General features: G+C 37.1%; 1 protein-coding gene across 1 annotated transcript in view; it reads right to left on the bottom strand.

Annotated features, from left to right (window-relative positions):
• Positions 1-20,212, bottom strand: part of Nup35 (nucleoporin 35) — a 124,684-nt gene that overhangs the window by 3,822 nt on the left and 100,650 nt on the right. The window contains exons 10-11 of the mRNA XM_090386127.1: positions 12,452-12,580; positions 3,035-3,199 (exon numbers count right to left, since the gene is read on the bottom strand). Of these exons, the coding sequence (XP_090242253.1) occupies positions 3,035-3,199; positions 12,452-12,580 (294 nt within the window). The remainder of the gene's footprint in view (positions 1-3,034; positions 3,200-12,451; positions 12,581-20,212) is intronic.

Here is a 20,212-nt window from a genome sequence, read left to right as displayed (position 1 = left end):
GTATTCTCTCTATACCTTGTGAACTCCTCTGACCGTGCGGTTGTCCCGGAGTATAAACAGAAATTTATTTAGTGTGAGGAGGCAGGAAGCTAACTTGAGAAGCTACTGATTTTACATATATATATAGTTGCAGCCAAGTAAGACGGGTGCTTAGTTCCCTGGTTTTTGAAATACTGCAATGTCAGTTATGGATCTAGCAGCCTTCATATTTCTTTCACTTTTGGATTATCATAGTGATATTTCACTTTTTTAGATCTTGGCTTTCCCTGTTACCTTTGTAGCTCTGGTACTGTCAGTAGCCACTGAAATATTTTATTTTATATTGGCAATTACTAGAGCCACAATGGGCATTATTATTAATTTTTGTTAAATTATGTTTGTCCTTGGTAACTTACTGTCATTCCCTTTTTATTTCTCTTCTCTGTATTTTCTGTTTCATGTTTTACTTTATTGTATTTTTTTCTGACGACCATGCAGTAAAGAAGAAACTGTTAGAATTTCGAAAATGTTTAGAAATAATGGTTACCCATAAAAATTCCGAGAAAACAAAACAAAACAAAAACTATCTCCAATGCCCATGTGACAATGAATCAGAAGAAAAGGAGTACATAACTATCCCATAAGTCCTCCAGATTAGTGCACAGATTAAGAACAAAGCTAAAAATTATGGCCTGTACACCAGATTCACTACTAAACTTAAAGCCATTAAAAATATTATTCCCCACTTCCTGACTGACTAAAGCTCTTTCCACAAAACACTGTGTGTATGATTTAAAATGCAGAAATCACAAAAAATATTACACAGGTATAAAATTATTTAAAAAGAACACAAGTCAGACATGGTGCTCAGCCAAATAATCACCACCTTTCTTCCACACTTGAGGTAAGGATCACCAGTCATTATCCTCATTCCTTGTGTGGAAGGCAGATGGTGATTTTTAAAAACACCTTTGTTCTCACCACTGTGAGAACATGGAGTTGTTACAATTAAAGTAAGAACTCTGTGTAATCAAGTTTACACAATTGCCCCTTCAGGAAATTGTGACAAGAGATCGTCATTTGGTGCTCAAAATGATGGACGAAGAGTTGGATATGAATAAAGAGATGATTCATTAAATTCTACATGAAGATTCAGGGAAAAGGAAAGTCTGCGCAAAATTTGTACCACACAGCCTCGTGGATGAGTAGAAGCAACAATAAGTATCATCATGTGAAGACTATCCAGACTTGTCAAGACAATCCTAATTTTCCTTGACTGTACTGTCACTAGAGATGTGTTGGGTGTTTCAGTATGACCGAGAGATGAAGTGTCACAGTGTGCAATGGACTCCAAAATCATTCCTTGTGTAAGCAAAACCTAAAAAACCTTTGCTTACACAAGGAATTTTTACCTGAAGGGGGAGGGAGTCAATGGTGTGTTCTATGTGCAGGTGCTTCAAAGACTATTGAAGTGCATTTTTCAGTTGAAGCAGCAATTTCAAGAGAAAGGCAACAGTACTTGTTGCACAATGCTCTACCTATCCTTTTTGTCAAGTGCAGAATGGGCAGGGAACAAAAAGTGCAGACTTTTTTCCCTCTTTCCTAGGGTGAAAATGCCCTCAAAGGAAAGAGAATTCAGGACACTGAGGATATAAAGAAAAATGTAACCGCTAAACTGATTATCTCTTTGGCTGCCTTCACTGACGCTTTTCAGATATTTTTACAACAGTGTAATAAGTGCATTCAAAATCAGGTAGTAATTACTTTGAATAAAAATAAAATAACATTTTTGAGTAGCTTCACTTTGTGTTCTTTTTATTGCATCAGTCCGGGAACTTTATTGCCACACCTTGTATGTTGTTGAATGCCTTCAACAACTAAATAAGAATTCATAACATTATGCTTTACTTTAAAATAAAGTTAGGATGTGCAAAGTGGTGTCAGCTAGAATTGTTGTTTGGCATGTCCTCTAATACTATATAAGAGTAACATTAATCCAAGAATGAAATACCATTTCGGTGGTACCAAAATGAAGGTAGTGGAGAATAAAGAAACCTATGGGTAACTGCACAGTCCAACATCAAGTTCTCTGAGCAGTGCATTCAGGCTGCTAGAACTCATGGAGTTCTGCCAATGCCATACAGAAATTTTGTCAGCAGGAACAAAGAGATGATTATCCCATCGTATAAGGCAATAGAATTTGTTGATGCGGAGAAGGGCAACAAGGTCATCAGGGGCACAAATGGGTTCTCTTACCAAGAGGGGCTTGAATCCTGTAAATTGTAGCATCTGAAAACATGATAATTATGAGAACACCTGATCAAAGTTGTTAAGTAAACTAAATGTTGATGGCATCATTAAACACAAAAGGTGGACAAAAATTTAAAGTGGAAAAGGATGGTTGCGGATAGATATCTAAAAATTTACTTTTTGTAATGGGTTTCCACCAAGTGTTGTGGATAGTTTGGCTTAATTTAAAGAGGGGGGGAAACAAAGTAATTTATTTATTTTTGACTGTATAATATTTCTTTGAATTATTTTGTCACTGCTGATACTAACATTGGTGATAGAAATATCTGATTGTCTTTTATGTCACTTGATTTTAGGGAAAATTCCATCTTAAACAAGCTTTGACGCCAACCTTGAAGTATAAAAAAAAAATAAATTTATAATAAATGACAGAACAGGCCACCATAATTTAAAATGAAGGTTCGAAAATAGACTTAACAACCAAACTTTATGTTTGTTGAATGATTTAAACAGACAGTTTAAACTAGAAATAGTTTATGGAAATTAAGTATCATTTCCATAAACTGGAAATGATACTTTGGAGAAATACACTTATTTCTCTCCATATGAAGTATTCTATTATTAACTGTTGACCATTATATCATCATGTTTGTATATATGATTAATGATAACTTTCTTTGTCAAATAACTAGTGAACTCCTTTCCATTTTGGTCACATCACAGTATAAACATACCACTTGCTATTGCTAAATCTGCAATTTATTATATTTTTTTGTTCTTATCATTAATGAATAAATAAATGTACCTGATGTTTCAGAGAAGCAGTCTTATAAGCCTGAGTAAGAGGTCTCATGTTCATTACTCTTATGTTCTTTTCTGTATTACTTCTTGTTAGACTTTCATCATTTGATGATAATGGGCTACTAGAGTTGAGAACAGAATTTTCTTTTACAGAATCATCCATCATATTCTGAAATATGATTTTAAAAATTTTTAAAATTAAGGCAAAAAAAAAAAAAAAAAAACATATTGTAAGTAGTGATGGACATAATCGGATGAGTAATCATTGATTATTTCCAAGATTGAAATAACTCATTATGAAAATAATTCAATTATGAAGCTGGAAACAAAAAAAGTTCAGGGAGGAGGGGGAAAAAAAAAAAGAAAAGTCATGGGATTCAATCTAATGTTATCAAAACTAATGCTGAAGTCCTATTACCACTCAGGTGGCGTTGCTTTTGATTTCATAATGAGTCATTTCCATAACAATGAATTCAGTTATTCTCCATGACATTATATCTGTCACTAATTTTAAGTAAATTTTATAACTCACATTTTATAACAACTTGCTAAAATGTACATAAAACTTCTTTAAATGATTACATTTCTATGGAGAAATAATCTGAAGAGTCAACTATAATGATAAGTTATCTATCCAAGTGTCAGCAATGAAGTTATCAAATGTAATGTAGCAGTTATCAAGGCAAGACGAGGTCAGTTGAAAAGTGCTACCTTTGGGGGATGTACAAGGTAATTAATTAACAGCAGCCAGAAGAAGAGGTGAAAGTGATTTTTGCATACCGCACTGCTCTATAAATTGGAGCAGTGTGGTATTAGGGGCACACTACTGCTATGGAAAGAGGAATGGTTGAATAGGGGAAGATGGAGTAGCTATCAATGGGCACTGCTCTTCTTGGACTAATGTTATTAGTGGAGTGCACTAAGTTTCAGTGTTGGGTCTCTTACTATTTCCAATATTTATTAATAAATACTAGTAAAGGATAGCAAGCTTATTGCCTAAATTTTCAGGATCCAAATGATTAATGACAATAATCAAGGTACACTACAGCAAACAAGACCTAGAAAAATTAGACAGATGGGCTGAGAAGTGGCACTTGAAGTTCAATACTGATAAATGAAAGATACCAGTTCACAGAGCTAGAGTAATGCATGCTACTGCAAATGCCAGTTCTTTTACTTGTTATAAAACAGCCACTGAGAGCAGATAGTAACACTGTGTGTTAAGTATAGTGTCCCCAAAATGACATTTAGGGATGGGGATTCAGAATTGTAGCTGTGCTAAGGTCCAGAAGGTGCTGACAGGAATAAATGTGGGTTTTACACAGTAAACTCTGTAAAATCCAGCACCCTCAGAGAATGAGGTTTTAAAATGTTCAGGATTTTAGAGAAGTATACCTAAATAGAAAATTTTATGAAAATACACTCATTAATAAAATATTTTAATAATTAACTATGTACAAGACATTACTGATGCATGTAACAAACCAGAATGGCATCCCAGTATGCTCTGGTCTATTCCAAGCCCTGACTGAAAGGAAGTGCTACTGGTTACAAATGTAAATAACATTTGTAACCAGTTCTTCTTAAAAATTAAAATGAAGTATATGTAATCTTTGCTATACTCCAATATATGGTGCACCTTTGTAATTGGCTGTCAAAACGGGGGAAAGAAGTGATTGACAGGTTGTGACTTCGCCCGCTGACTGCATCCCCCTCTTTGTTTCAGGTGGATGTCGCATGACACGACGTCATTGAAGCACTGAATGCGAAATTCGTTGCATATACTGTACTTTCATTTGAATGCTGGTTTCTGTTCGTTTGCTGGTGTTAATGTTACTTGCCACGTGGTCCTGACTTTGTGTAGGTAAACTGTTTCTTTGTTTTTGCTACCATGTGTTGCCACCACATTTTCTTATTTCTTAAGTTCTTTTTGTTTTTTGTCTGTGTTTGTGTTTTTTTTGCCTTTGTTCAGTCCCAAGGGAGCGAGAATGTATGCAACATTAACCTAGCATTGTGCAAAAAAATATTCTATGTTGCTGTTTTGTGGTTATGCAAAAAGCAATTTTATTTCGTTGCACGTGTTAATTGACTTTTGTTTCTGTTTAGTGAAAAAAAGTTAGGTTTTTATGACTTCAGCAGGGATTCAAACTAAAATTGGTCGTTGGACGAGAAACAGTTATAACAGGCGTCATGTTTTTAATTGACTTTCATTTGTGTTTAGAAAAATGGTTAGGTTTTTACACGACTTCGGGAGGAATTCAATCAAAAACCAGTCGTTGGACGAAAAAAAAATTATAATGGGAGTCATGTTTTTCGACTTTCATTTGTGCTTGGTGAAAAATGGTTAGGTTTTTAGGTTACCTTTTTACGCGACTTTGAGAGTTATTTAGTGAAAATTGGTTGTTTACTGCGTCTCATTAGTTTGTTTCATTTTGAAAAAAAATTATTGTATTATTTTTATATATAATTATTTTAGTTGCTGCTCCAAAAAAATTGCCGTATTGCTGTTAATTTCGTTGTTTTTCAGCTTCGCCATACTGTTATGTTGCGTGATGTTTGCCACGTGCAATCGTCGAGAAGAAGAGGGGGAACGCAGTGAGTGGGCAGAGTTACGAACCGAACGTCACTGCTTCCCCCCTTCTTCTTGACGTGATTTTCAAGGGGCACCGTGTGCAAGGCATATGATGCAAGAAAGCAAGCTTATGCAGCATCAGCCAACCCCCCCCTCCCCCCCGTTCATTTGAAATACCTGTCCAGCTGAGCCTTAAATTTATTTAAGCTATCAACATCTACAACAAGGGATGAGAGCCTGTTCCACCAACCAACTACCTGCTGGCTAAAGGCAATTTCCACACATCTGTCTTTCCTCAATTTAAATTTATGTCCTCTCAGGTGATTATTCTGAAAAAGAAGAAGAATCCCATTGGCATTGAGCATGCTCAAACCATTCAAGACTTTATAACACCTCTATCAGATCACCACGCTGGTGCTAGTCTCCAGACACTGTAATTTGCAAAACTTAAGCCTTTCTTCGTAAGAGCAACCCTTTGTTCCATTCACTAATCTTGTTGCCCTTCTCTGTACTTGTTCCAGCAGCTCTGCATCCTTCTTGAAATGAGGTCTCCAGACCTGTATACAGTACTCAAGGTGTGGCCTGACCATTGCCTTATACAAGGTAATAATCACCTCCTTATCCCTGCTAGAAAAATTCCTGTATATCATTGACAAGACGCACCACGAGCTACTCTTGCAGCCCGTCTGTACTGCTCAGAGAACTTCATATCTGCCTGCACAATTACCCCAGGTCCTTTTCATTCTCTACCATGGTCAGTGAGGTACCACAGAGTTGATACGTTGCTCTGGGGTTACTGTTTCCCATATCTAGTGCTTTACATTTGTCAATGTTAAACTTCATTTGCCACCTCTCAGCCCATCCGCTCAACCTTTCCAGATCCTACAGATATATACAGTTATACCCAGATATTTATTAACAAATAAAGTACAAATAAAATAAAATATAAGTACAAAAACCAGTAGCTTTCGGAACACGTGTCCCTTTATCAACTGATAAGTTAATATAAAATTTGAATACACTACAAGCAAAGTGTGGCACGTTAATCATGCGTCATTGTTGTAGCACGGACGTGTGCTGCCTTACGCCAGTGATCATCCACTGGAGACAAGTGTGAAGACCCCTGTCACACCTGTCTTACGCAGCAATGTAGTGTACCGTATCACCGTATCTCACACTGGAGACAAGTGTGAAGACCCCTGTCACACCTGTCTTACGCAGCAATGTAGTGTACCGTATCACCTGTAAGGCCTGTAACAGTTGCTACGTAGGTGAGACATCGAGACGTCTCCAGGATCGCCTCACGGAACACGACAGAGCAATCCGGCTTGCCGAAACTGACCAGTCCGTGCTCGCAGAACATTTTTGGGCTACCAACCACGATCTTGACCCCAAGCGCAACTTTGAGATAGTGGACCATGCGCGACACTTTCGCCACCGCCTATGGCTAGAGTCACTAAACATAATAAACAACCCTAAGGCATTAAATTGCCAGAAAGGCATGCGTCTGCATCCCATCCTAGAGACAACCGTTTTATTGATGGATGATCACTGGCGTAAGGCAGCACACGTCCGTGCTACAACAATGACGCATGATTAACGTGCCACACTTTGCTTGTAGTGTATTCAAATTTTATATTAACTTATCAGTTGATAAAGGGACACGTGTTCCGAAAGCTACTGGTTTTTGTACTTATATTTTATTTTATTTGTACTTTATTTGTTAATAAATATCTGGGTATAACTGTATATCTGTATTTGAAACTATGGACCCCAGTACTCCAGGCCCATTTGTCACTTTCCAGATCCTGTTGCAGCATCATAGCGTCAGTAGTGTCCTTAATAACCCTGCCAACCTTTGTATCATCTGCAAAACATGGACATTAAGCTTGATATACCATCATCAATATCATTTATAAATACAGAAAACAATAATGGATCCAACGCTTGAACCTTGAAGGACTCCACTAATAATATTAGTCCACGATGAGCAGTGTCCATTGATTACCACTCTCTGTCTTCTTCCCCTCAACCATCCCTTTATCCATAGCAGCAATTTTTTTTTTTTTTTTTTTTTTTTATGAAACCCCCAAACATGAAAGGTATCAAAACCTATAGTACTTAGTACCATGCATGGGTTGAAGGAGAAGTATGGGGGGAAGGGGATGCCGGAAACTTTGCTCTAGAGACTAAACATGGGTTTCACCACTTCAAGCCTCCAATAAGCAAAGTGGTGGTATTTCACCGGTTGATGAAAATCATCTACCACCTATATGCCTACAATGCCACACTGCTCCAATTTGTGCAGCAGTCTTCCATGTGCAACAGTATCAAAAGCCTTTCTAAGATCCAAGTATATAATATCAAAGTTATTCCCTGCATCCAGTTCTTTTGTGACTGCATCATAGTATCCAATCAAATTGGTCAGGCAAGACTTCCCTTAACCAGTGCCTCCATTAATTTTCCTGAAACAGAAGTTAAACTCACCGGTCTATAATTACTTGTGTCAGCCTTTGATCCTCCTTTGTGAATTGGGGTTACATTTGCACATCTCCAGTCTATGGGTACCTCCACTGAGTCCAAAGAAGCTCTCATAATTATGGCTAAGGGTTTGCTTACTTCCTTTGCTGCCTCCTTTAATATAACTGGATAGATCCCATCCACCCCGGGTGCCTTTATGTTTATCCTCAACAATTTCTCCTCAACTTTCCTCTCAGTTATTACAAAATCATCTAGCTCACTGCCAGAGTTTACTTCTGGCAGTGAGCTAGATGATTCACCTCTGGCATTCCCCTTCCTGAATAACTTCTCATGTGTGAATGTAGATGCAAAATACTCTAGTTTGTTAGCTACCTGAGCAGGATCCTCACCTGTTGAACCATCAATATCCAGTGGACCAATCTGATTCATCTCTTTCCTTCTAGAGTTTACATAGGTAAAGAACTCTTTTCTGTTTTTCTTTGCATCCTTTGCCAAGGATTTCTCATAATCTGCCTTTGCCTGCCTAAAATCCTATTTGTGACTTGGTTACAGACCAACTTATACCTATCATAGGCTTACACGTCACCCATTAATTTATATGTATTCCATGCATTTTTCTTCTCTGCTATATGTCTCATTAGTTCATCTGACATCCATTCAGGCCTAAACCTTGAACAATACTTCTTAGTTGGTATGTAAAACCTAGTAGCTTCCAAGATAAGTTCTTTGAATGCTTCCCATTTTGAATGTGCTGTTGGTAACATCATCGGTTGGTCCCACTGTATAGAATTTAAATACTGTCTCAGACCATCGCAGTCGCCTTTACGAAAGCAAAAATCCTTCCCTTTACCCCTGATGGTAGTTACCTCTTTGAGTAAATCCCACTTTAGCACACTGTGATCACTGCCACCTAGTGGTTCCTTTATCTGCAGATTCTTAATCCATGAAAAATCACTACTGATAATCAGATCAAGAGTATTACTCCCTCTAGTTGCTCCCTGAACATGCTGATGTAAAAAACAATCATCTAATAAATGCACAAAAGCCTTGCTAGTCTGTGAGTGACCAACCCACAAATTCCAGTTAATATCTGGGAAATTAAAATTTCCCCATTATAAGACTCTCTGATTTACTGGCCCACTATTTCCTTGTACAGTTTCTTATTATACTCATCAGAGTCATTAGGCCTATAGCACACTCCTACTCTCAATTTTGATCTCCCAATGCTTATGTCACACCAAACTGACTCGACATGGCACTGTCCAGTGATGTCAACATATCTTCACTTCCTTGGATTTTATGTGCTTCTTAACTAATAGCATAACCCCTCCTCCCTTCCTATCCTGTCTGTACACATATTTCCCAAATTCCAGTTCTGCATTCCTTATATCTGTGTGACACCATGTCTTTGATATCCCAACAATATCTGCCTTTGATGTTTTGGGCAATACAGTAAACCCCCGCTATTCGCAGTATCTGTATTCGCAGTCGCTGATTTAACATAAAATGAAACCTAAAAAAATGTGAATTTTAAGGTGCCGTGAACATTTTCCGCCATAAAAAAAACATGGGCGTGGCTAAAATGATCTTTCCCGGTCAAAACAGCGCTCCGTGGGTGGAGGGAGAGGGGTGACAAAATCGCGAACGTGGATGTTTCTCGCTAATCCTTGTTCGGTATGTGTTATGGGCTTGCCATGGAAGGTTTCGTCGTTTGTTTTTAATTTATATGCTTTTAAAATTGAATAAATTTATCAATTTATAAATTGATATGCTTACAAAATTGATAAATCTACCATTTTGCAGTGTAAAACAGACTTTTTCGAGTGTGTTAACGGAAGAATGTGACTTTAGGACAAGTTCTTTCTAACCCGTACAAAAATATGGCTATGAATAACAAGGGAAATGTGAAATTATCAAAGAAGGTGATGAATTGGCGAATAAAATTGAGTTATTAGACAAAATTTCTAATGGTGAAAGTGTCTTCTCAGTGGCAAAACATTATAAAATCAATGAGTCAACGGTACGATCAGTCAAGAAATCGGAAGAAAAAACCCGCCATAGTGTCCGTGAAAATGTGCTAATTGCTTCAAAAATTTTCTCTGTAACTTGTGATGTTAAATTAGAAAAAATGGAAAAAGCTTTAAATCTGTGGATAGAAGACCGAACTCAAAATAAAATTCCGTTAAGTTCACTCATCATTCGTGAAAAGGCAAAACTCCTTTATCAACACTTTAGTGAAACTGGTGATAGCACTGGCGGGATAGGTTTTTTAGCTAGCAAAGGCGCTGGTTTGAAAGATTTGTTTGAAATTTAATAAATATTACATTTAATATTAAACTGTTTCTTATTTTCATTTCGATGCCATATGCTTGCATTTCACTATGTGCTGTCTATGTACATAGTCATATTATGAAGGTACATATAACACATACATAGACAAAATTTTAGACTAGTTTTTCTTATATATTTCATACTTTGGAACGGAACCCCTTTATTACTATGGGAGCCATAACTCAGTATTTGCGGCATTTCTCAGGAACGTAACTACCGCGAATAGCGGGGGTTTACTGTACCTCAAATTCATCAAATTTATTAACCAAACTCCTAGCATTGGTGTACACGCAAGTATACATGCACCTGTTCCTATTCTTAACTACCCTAACACAACACACGTTTACTTGTACCGCAATGACTTCCAGCAATCTCTGAAATATACTGCATCTTGGTTTCCAGGCTGCTGCTCATTCCAATAGAAGCAGTGCAAGAATCACTTTCACCTCTGCCAGTGGCTACTGTTAATCTGTTAGTCCTTGTATTCCCCCAAGTTAGCAGTGGGGGGATACAAGGACCCACCTAACACTGCCTCAACAGCATCAGCAAATATTCTCTTGCACCCTTTCTATTTAAGTGTATCCCATCCCTGTAGAAGCAGTCTCTCCTGTTAACAAGTACAGACCAGGTTGAAAAAACATGCCAGGTTTCAAAGTGGTGAAGGATCAGCTGACTTTATTTTTGGGTGGTAACGCTGTGGGGGATTTAAAATTAAAACCTCTTTTAGTTTACCAGGAAGAGGGCCAAAGTACAACCCAAAATCGCACACATTTTCATGATTAAATTCATCAATTAAAATCAATTTAGATCAATTAAATTCATGATTTTAATTGGAATTTTAAGTTTAATTTTGATACGTAAGTAGTTACCATGTGATTATATATGTATGCAATGCAGAATATTTTATATGTACCGATACTGCTCTACAATGTCATCCCTGACAGACATATGCCTAGTCTTATGCATATATAACAATAGATCTCTCTATCAAAACACAAATAAATATTAATTATTAATCTAATAATCAATTAAAGTATTAGATAATCAATCTAATAACCAAATCAAATCTAATAATCAATTAAGACAATAGATAAACATTTAAATAATAGAGATAATACATTACAGGGCCATAACAAAATGCAGTACATTAAAAAAATTCCAGTGCAAAAGTTTTGTGGAATATTGGTTCTGTACTTATCACTCTGAAATAGTGAAGAAACAATATTAAATGCCTTAATGTCAATGACTAGCTCTGGAAAAACCTGTCCAGGGTTTTAATCCTATAATCAAGTAGTGCTGGGTGAAGGTACACACCCAGCTGATTCTGCTCCTAACAGAATGTGGACCACTCCAGTTGAAGATGGGTATTAATGAAGAATATCTCATCAAAATGGATTCCCAAGTCTTTAATGCATAGGAACTTTTAGAATTATTTGGCCAGAACTACCTGGGAGATATTAGTAATGCCTTCTTTATTTGGATGGTAAGATGGCATGTTTTTTTTTTAATGTTTATAGACAAACTGAAAGACAAAACAATTTTTTTAGTAATGACAGATGATTGAGTAATTGGTTGTTTGTTGTAGCCACTTCTAGATTTTAGAAATGTCCCCGATTTCAGAGTGAAGATCGCCTGAGATCCCAAGAGGGGAGCGCAAATGGAACAGAAAGCAGCAGTGATGTCCAGATAGCCAGAGAGATAATCTTAAGTTGTATATCTCTGAGCAAGGGCCCTACTGGCAAGAAGAAAAGTTCCCAACAGGTTTGTGATACTGGAAATTCATTCTTCCCATAATGTATATTTGGAATCTCCCTAGAAGAACCTGTTGGGTTAGGATAGGAAGCAATGTTTTTTGCATAAGCTTTAAAAGTGAAGAGGAGATAGAAATGGAATGGAAATCTTTAAGAATGGAAGAATTTTTGATTCTTGAAACAGGAAATTTTAGCCAAGACTGGGGCAAGAATATTTTTAAAAATTTATTTTTGCTACTACTAAAGCAAAAAAAATAAAATAATAAAGTGCCTGTCAAATTGTTACCTTATCAATACATTGCTTAACACCAACCATAATATTCCCTCCATATATTTTACCATTTTTGCTTAGGGCCTTTTTAGCTTGAAGTTTAGATTGGTAATGGACATGCATCCAATTGCCAGAAGGAGCCATCTGTGAAATAAGAAAAAAACAAAATAATATATATACACAGAGTATTTTTCTAATTCCAACTATAAAACTCATAAAAGCATAATCACTTAAATTATGTTACTTTATTTCCAATTAAAAAAAAAAAAAAAAAAACTATTATTTCCAATTTCATTCAAACTAGGATCATTCAATAGCTATAAAAACTAATTTATTAAAGACATTTATTAAAGACAGGCTGTATGAGTGAAGGAGAGTAGTATGAAATTAGTGATACTGAAATTACATATGACTACTAAAAAAAATTTAAGCATAAAGGCAAGTAAAGCTACTGGAGTTGATGGCATATATCCAGTAATTTTGAAGGAGGCAGTGGGAGAGTGCATTGAATAATTAATGTTAATTATGAGGGTGTCACTGGACTTGGGAGAGATTTTATTGGATTAGAGAATATCACCAATACATAAATGCAGTTCTAAGAGTGAAGTGGGATAACTACAGACTAATTAGCCTGACTTCAGTGGTAGGAAAAAATCATGGAGGCAATGATAAAGAGCACCACATAAGGGAATTGAGACAGAAACTGAAACTTGAAGGTTTCACTACACAGTTTTGCTAAATGAAAACCATATTTAACTAATTTAGTTGGCTAATTTGACAGTTACAAGCAGGATGTAAGACTGTTTATTTTGACACTGTTTATTTAGATTTTGACAAGTTTGACTCAGCCTCTCATGAAAGGTTAGTGTATAAGCCAGAACATGTTTGGATTACAGGAAAAATTTGTTGGACAGACTGTAGGGTAGGAGAAAGAAGGTTGTGATATGATTAATGGTTACTCCTTCAGACTAGGCTCATGTTAGAAGCAGAGGTCTCCAAAGATCAGTAAAGGGACTAATGACTGATATAATTTATTATTAAAAATAATTTATACACTTCATAGGATAGAATTAAAAATAGTACAGGAATAAAGGGATTTAGGAGTTATTGGCTGACTTGAAATTCTCAGCGCAGCAAGGAAAGCTCATGTTGTCCTGTTGATTTATCAAACAATTGTTTGTTATCCCATAATTGTACTGTACAAAGCAATTGCCCCGGGGGCATCACTGGAGCAAAGTACTAATGTGATTGCTGAGAGTGCCATTTAGTGTTGTTCCTTTCTCTTTTTTTGCTTGAGGCTGGTACAGCTTCTTCATTGCTCATACCTCCAAGTGGTCCAGGGTGGGCAGGTGAAGGAGGTTATCCCTTGCCTGGCTAAACTAAGCAGGTGTGTGGAAGGGTTGAGGAGTTTTGTTACTGAAGCTTTTGAATTTTTATTCAATCTTAGGAGAGAGGGTGAATTTTCCTCTCCTGAGACCTTTCAAGACCATTTCTTTGCCTTTTTGGCTGTGAGTTGTGCTAATTGCACTCTAAAGTTTTGAAAAAAATTTTAATGTGAGCATTTCCGTGCCCTCAGCACTTGCATTAATCTCATGATTGTACTAATTTAGTTGTATATACTGTATAAAGTTAGGCTCTGTCAATTTTTGCCTTAGTCTTTTAGTTGTAAATAGTTATTTTGTTGCTTATAACATTAACATGACCGTTGTGCTAAAGAGGTCCCTAACAGGGTCGATTCCTGACTGAGATCAAACTGCAGAACATGATAACGAGATTATGTCCACATCACAATTTATTGAGATGTGTGAGTGAGTTTTCAGAGGAAAAAGTAGCAGACATTGCAGGAGAAATCTTGCAATTATGTGAAGAAGCATTGACCCAATCAAATATAAAGAAGTCCAAAAAGAAAAAGAAAGGAGCTGTTGATGACGAAAGGGAAAAAATGACAAGATTCACAGATACAAGAAGATACTGTGGAAATGGAGATATCAGCACAGAAAATAACTGCTTCATGTTCTGGCACAACTGTTACTAACAGGGGACGAAGTAAGGAAAGATCAAGGAAGTCTATTAGTGATGGAGAGAGAGAGAGAAGAAAGAACAAGGTCCACAATGAAAAGAGCTAGAAAAGAAGTTGATAGTTCTGATTATCTTGAGTTATTAGGTATGGAGAAGTTGAAAGATGTTAGAAGTAGGTTAAGGAAAGTTTTGTTTGAAGAAGAACATGTGATATCCCAGATGGTTTGCTCAACGATTTTAACTGAGATGAGATGAATTGGAATCAATTCATAGCTATATTAGCTATGAGATGAATTGGAATCAGCTACAGTAAACTTGCAAATAGAAAAGTTTTGATTTCTAAATTGGAGGAGAAGAAGAAAAAAGTAGAAAGGAAATCATATGCTGAAAAAGTAGTGGAAACTGGAATAGAAAAGAAAGAAGTCGAAAGTATTAGTAGTTACAACAAATAATCAGAAACATCTTAGTAGTGAGGATGTAAGCAAGTTCTCTTAAAAGTAGCGAGACCAGCTTTAGTTAATTTAAAAGTTAAAGGAATCAGAAATATCAGTAATAAGCAAGTCATCGTGGAAGTGCAAAGAGATGCGGATGTGGAATCGGTGAAAAACTGTCCAAAACTAAAAGAATTGCAGATGAAGGTGGAAAGACTAAAAAAATTTAATCCCAAGATGATGGTATTTGATGTGGCAGAGGACATAACTAAGGAGATCTTTAAAGACCAATTGTGGATTAAAAACTTAGACTATGGATGGACTAAGTCGGAGGTGGACTCCGTAGTTAAAATTGTTGCCATTAATAAATCAAAAATAGAAATGTGAGAAATTGGATTATAGAGGTTCCACCTCTGATAAGGAATACATTGTATAAATTGAATAGAATATATCTAAACTGGGTAAAGGATATTGTGATACTTTGCTATATGGCCTTCAGGCATATAGCAAAGTACTGCAAGAGTGATGCACATCGTGGTCACTGTTCCATTGCAGGACATTCCTATAAAAAATTGTCTGATAATTTCAGAACAACCAAGGTGTGTAAACTGTCATAAGAGCAGACAACCATCTGGGCAAAAAGTGGCCAGAGTTTATTAAGATGCAAGATCTTAACAAACGAAGAACTGATTATGGGTAGTCATAATCAAGTTTCTATTATCAAGATCATGCAGTTAAATGTTCAGAGATCAAACAGTCCCCTCATAGATTGTTAAAGTGGCAGAAGAGAGGTCACTTTTCCTAAGAAGGAGTAGGGTTCCTACTTCTTCTTAGGAAAAGTTAGAGGATATCCAGGTACATACCAGGTTCTATATAGTGGTGAAGAACCCTATGCAGCAATAGTAATAAGAAATCCAAAACTGGCTATTACAGTGATAATTAGTTCATCTCATCAATGTGGAGTATGTTGCGAAGTAATCTATCAAACAGGCCTGGTGTATCTGGTGTCTTTATATTGTAAGTCCTGGGAACTCAACCAATAGTTGTGACAATGGATTCGAAAATGCTGGCTCAACTCTCTGGGATGGTGGGAGGTGGCAAACAATCCAACACAGCTGGTGACCTACCCTTCTATCCATGGTGAGTCTTTTATAGACATAACCACAGGTGTATCATGTTTGAGTGTGTTGTTATGGGGCAAAGACGATCCTGGTTGAGATCAGTAGGTTTAGAATGAATAGGATGAACTGGAATCTGATTCTTATATTGGAAATAACATGTATACTATTATGAGAACAAATGCTAATTGTTTCACTGAAACTGTGATTACTTTATTATGCAGTGCTCATGAAAATTCTATCAAAAGGAAGAAACTGAGTGGTAAAACTGTGCCTTGGTGAATAAGAAGGTTAACAAATTTAAAGAATAGTGTAAGATTACGCAAGGGATACAAGAGAGTTAGAAGAATTCATCAGGATGCAGAGACTGAGAAGGAAAGATACGTTCAAGAAAGAAGATTATATATCAGTTAAACAAAGATGCAGAAAGAGTTAGCATGGCATAACTTTGTGAGTGTTCAGGGAAATGAAGATCCGTATGGATCTTCAAATAGAGGTCCATATGTCATGTGATCATTGAAAAGAAGAAATAATGTTTACTGTAAAAGATGAGACTGGTTTGAGGTCCTCTTCAACAACGTGAATCCGCAAGATGTATATTGAGGAGTTTTTCCCCCTCAGACCATTTGGAATTCCATACACAGGAGCAGCAGGATATTGTGAACTAAAATTTTAATTATCGGCCTGGAGGGTTGGAAGAACCCTTTTCTCAGTTTAAGTTGGATCAGGCAGTTAGCTTTGTCAAGAATGGAAAGTCTCCCAGGTATGGACTTTCCGGAAGCTGAAGTAATTAAGCATTTCTATGCTGGACATCCAAGGATTGCACTGGATCTTTACAATATGTGCTTGGCTGAGGGAGTTTTTCCTAAAGCATGGAAGAAGGCTGTCCTGAGGGTGATCCTGAAAGCCCAACATCATATCAACCAATAGCTCTGTTGCCAATATTTGGAAAGATTAATTATAAATAGACTAATGGCTAGATATGAAGATTTAGGTCTTCAATCAAATTTACAATATGGATATAAGAAAGGAAAATCTACTGAAGATGCAATCTGTAAATTAATGGAGTTAGCTGAAAATGAGGGTCGGTATGGAGTGGACTTTAAGGGCATATTCGACATGGTGGGAGAGCATTCTCTACAGGGCTAGAGCCACCTGTTGTCCTGGCAACCTTTATAGCACCTTACAGGATTACTTCTCTGGACGAAGCATGGTTGTTAGGTCTTGGTGGAGGTTGTCCATGCTGTGGAGTGTGGTTGTCCCCAAGGGCATACTCAGACCCTATGTGTGGTCCATAGTCCTGAGTTTTTGGAGTATGATGTAGGGGATACTGACATCATAACTTATGCAGATGATATTGTCTTTCTGGTATACGGCCATTCAAGGGTTTTATTGGCGCATTAGCAACTAAGGCTATAATGCGACGGCCATTCAAGAAATGATTTAGAACAAAAAGCAAGTAGTGCATTTGAAAAATTATTTGCACGGACTTCGGTTCATAAGCTGCAAATCTCTTTTGAGGAAACTGTCACCATGATGTTGAAGGGACGGTTGAGTGATTCTAAGCCTTCATGAGCACTGCATAATAAAGTAATCAAGAGATGCCTCCATGTCATACTAGGTATGACATGGAGGCATCTCTTGAGGTGGTTAAAGGTGAAGCACTTGGAGGAGAGGTTGACCTTTTTAGAGCATGTAAAATATTTGAAACAAAAAGTTACGTCCCTCTGGAGGGTGGTGCGAGTCCAATGGGGACTTAAAGGGCAATCTCTGAGATTGTTATTTATTTATTTTTTTTTTAGGAGCATTAGCGACTAAGGCCATATTGCTCCAGGGATATGCAGTGGTCACGGGCTCGAACCCCAGTCTAATCAAGAAGCGTGTGCTACGCACTAATGCTCCTGCCCACCTGGCTACAGAGGTGCCAAAGAGATCATTATACGAGTGTATTTTTGTATCCATTGTGATGTATGTCTCTGGAGCTTGGTATAGAAAAACACAAAATTCACTGGTGAAAAAGCATTTGCTTGCTGCTCAAAAGTTCTCTCTTCTGAGTCTGACTCAAGCATGCAGAACAGTTTCAACTGATGCGGTGCAGGTAATATCTCGTAAGCTGCCGGTGGATCTCTTGGTGGTCCATGCAGGCTTGAAATACTGGTATAAGTGTGTCTCTGTGGAGATCTTGGGCATCCAGTCGTGCCAGGGCACTGGACTGATTGCAGCTTTCAGCAGAGGTCAATAGAATCTATGATGAGACAAACAGAGTGACAGAGGAGGTTGTTATTGAGTTATTTGGTTTTTTTTTAAGGAGCATTAGCAACCAAGGCCATATTGCTCCGGGGGAATATGCGGTGGTCATTTCCTGACCTTTCCGCATCCTCCGTATTTGGTGGTCATGGGCTGGAACCCCAGTCTAATCAAGAAGTGTGTGCTACGCACTGCCGCTCCTGCCCACAGAGGAGGTGGGAGACCTCTGAGAAGGGCAGACAGACATATGTCTTTCTGCCTTCTGTTGACATAGTTCATTTAAAGATGAGAGGCCTTGGCTGCAGTTTGGTCTTTGGGCTTGCTTTTTTGCTCACCGGACATGGCTTGATGTCCAGGCTTAATGAATTCAACTTAGTCCAATCAGGGTCATGTTACTGTGGAGCTATGGAGACCAGACCTCATATTATGCTCCAATGTCATTGTTACTTGGATTTGAGGAATAAGTTGGAGAGGTGGACTCTGACTCTCCAGGAAGAGACTTTACAAGAGATCTTAAAAGTTGGTTTCTCCTGTTTATGAAATTTGTGAATATATTTTTTTAAAGGACAGAGCAGCTATTGGGTGATGCTGGATAGTAGAGCCAGCCTCCTCGAGGAAGGAATGGTAACTCAAGCCACTTGGATAGTGCATCATCATTCATGATGGTGGATTTCTGTCCAGTGGCAATCTCAAAATTCATGTTAAGAAGTTTTGTGAGTTAAAAGAATGTTTTCCAGAATGTTTTAGAATACTGTCATGTGCAGTTTCGGGATGTAGAACTTTTGATGGAGTTCTCAGGAAACATTGTGCACCTTCTAGAAACTTCTCTACTTGTATATATATATACACACACAAGTGGGTTCTGCACCGAGCAAGAATTTTTCTATTTCAAAAAGTGTGTGTTTTTAGAGAGCAAGTGGTGAACAGAGTGAACAAGTGTTTTAGTGAATTAGTGTTTGTAAACAAGTGTTGTGTACATTAGTGTAAATTGTGAATTGTGTTTAAATTGAAATCAAAATCTACAATTTCTTAATCGTGTTCTTATGTGCATGTACCTCAACTATGCATGAAATATGTTGCGTTCTTGCTGAAATAAGCCTGATAGGTTTCGATACATTTGCAGAGAAGTGGTATTAAAATCACAGCTGAAGCTATTGCCAAACTTGTGATAAAAGCCTATCAACTCCATTTTGGATGTAAGGTTGGATAAAGTATGGGCTCCAAAGATTTACTGTAGCTCAAGGACATTAACAAGATGGCTTAGCGGTAGTCATACGTCGATGCCTTTTGCTATTCCAGTGATATGGCGGGAACTTCAAGACCACATAAACGATTGTTACTTTTGCATGACCAAAATTTCTGATCTGGGAAATTAGCATAAAGTAGGGTATCCCAACATACCTTTTGCTCTAAAGTCAGCTCCTCACAATGATACAATGCCAGTGGCAAAACCACCAGAAATTTATAGACTTATTCTAATTCACGATTGGAAAATTGGAAAAGATGCAGTTCCCAGATAGAGTACAGACCCAGACTTTAACTCTTGATACTGCTTGTTTGTTTGTTTGGGGATTTTTTAGGTGTATTGGCATCTATGGCCATAGTGCACCATCTTGATACTGCAAAGTCACATCTAATCACTGGCAGAATTTCATGATTTGGACCTCTCCAGAGTTGGTTGATAAGCTTGATTTTGATTCAATTATTGACAAATTTGCTGAATCGAAAACAAAGAAAAATCAATATAATTATGTAAACATTATATATATATATATAAATACATAATAATGGGTAATGTTCCTTTCTATAATGATTTTTTTGTTTAGTTTTATTTTGTACTTGAGAATTTTTGTTTTATTTGCTTTACATTTGCTTTATATTTATTTATTTGTTTGTTTATATTTATTATTTCTGCTTTTTATTGATTATGAAAAAGCATATGACAATGTAAACCGGGAAAA

This window comes from Mastigoproctus giganteus, chromosome 12 (genome assembly GCF_048544385.1).
Source record: "Mastigoproctus giganteus isolate SK-2022 chromosome 12, ASM4854438v1, whole genome shotgun sequence".
In the NCBI taxonomy this organism is placed as follows: Eukaryota; Metazoa; Arthropoda; class Arachnida; order Uropygi; family Thelyphonidae; genus Mastigoproctus; species Mastigoproctus giganteus.
The sequence above is the reverse complement of the archived record's forward strand: the minus strand, read 5'-3'. Positions and strand labels throughout refer to the sequence as shown.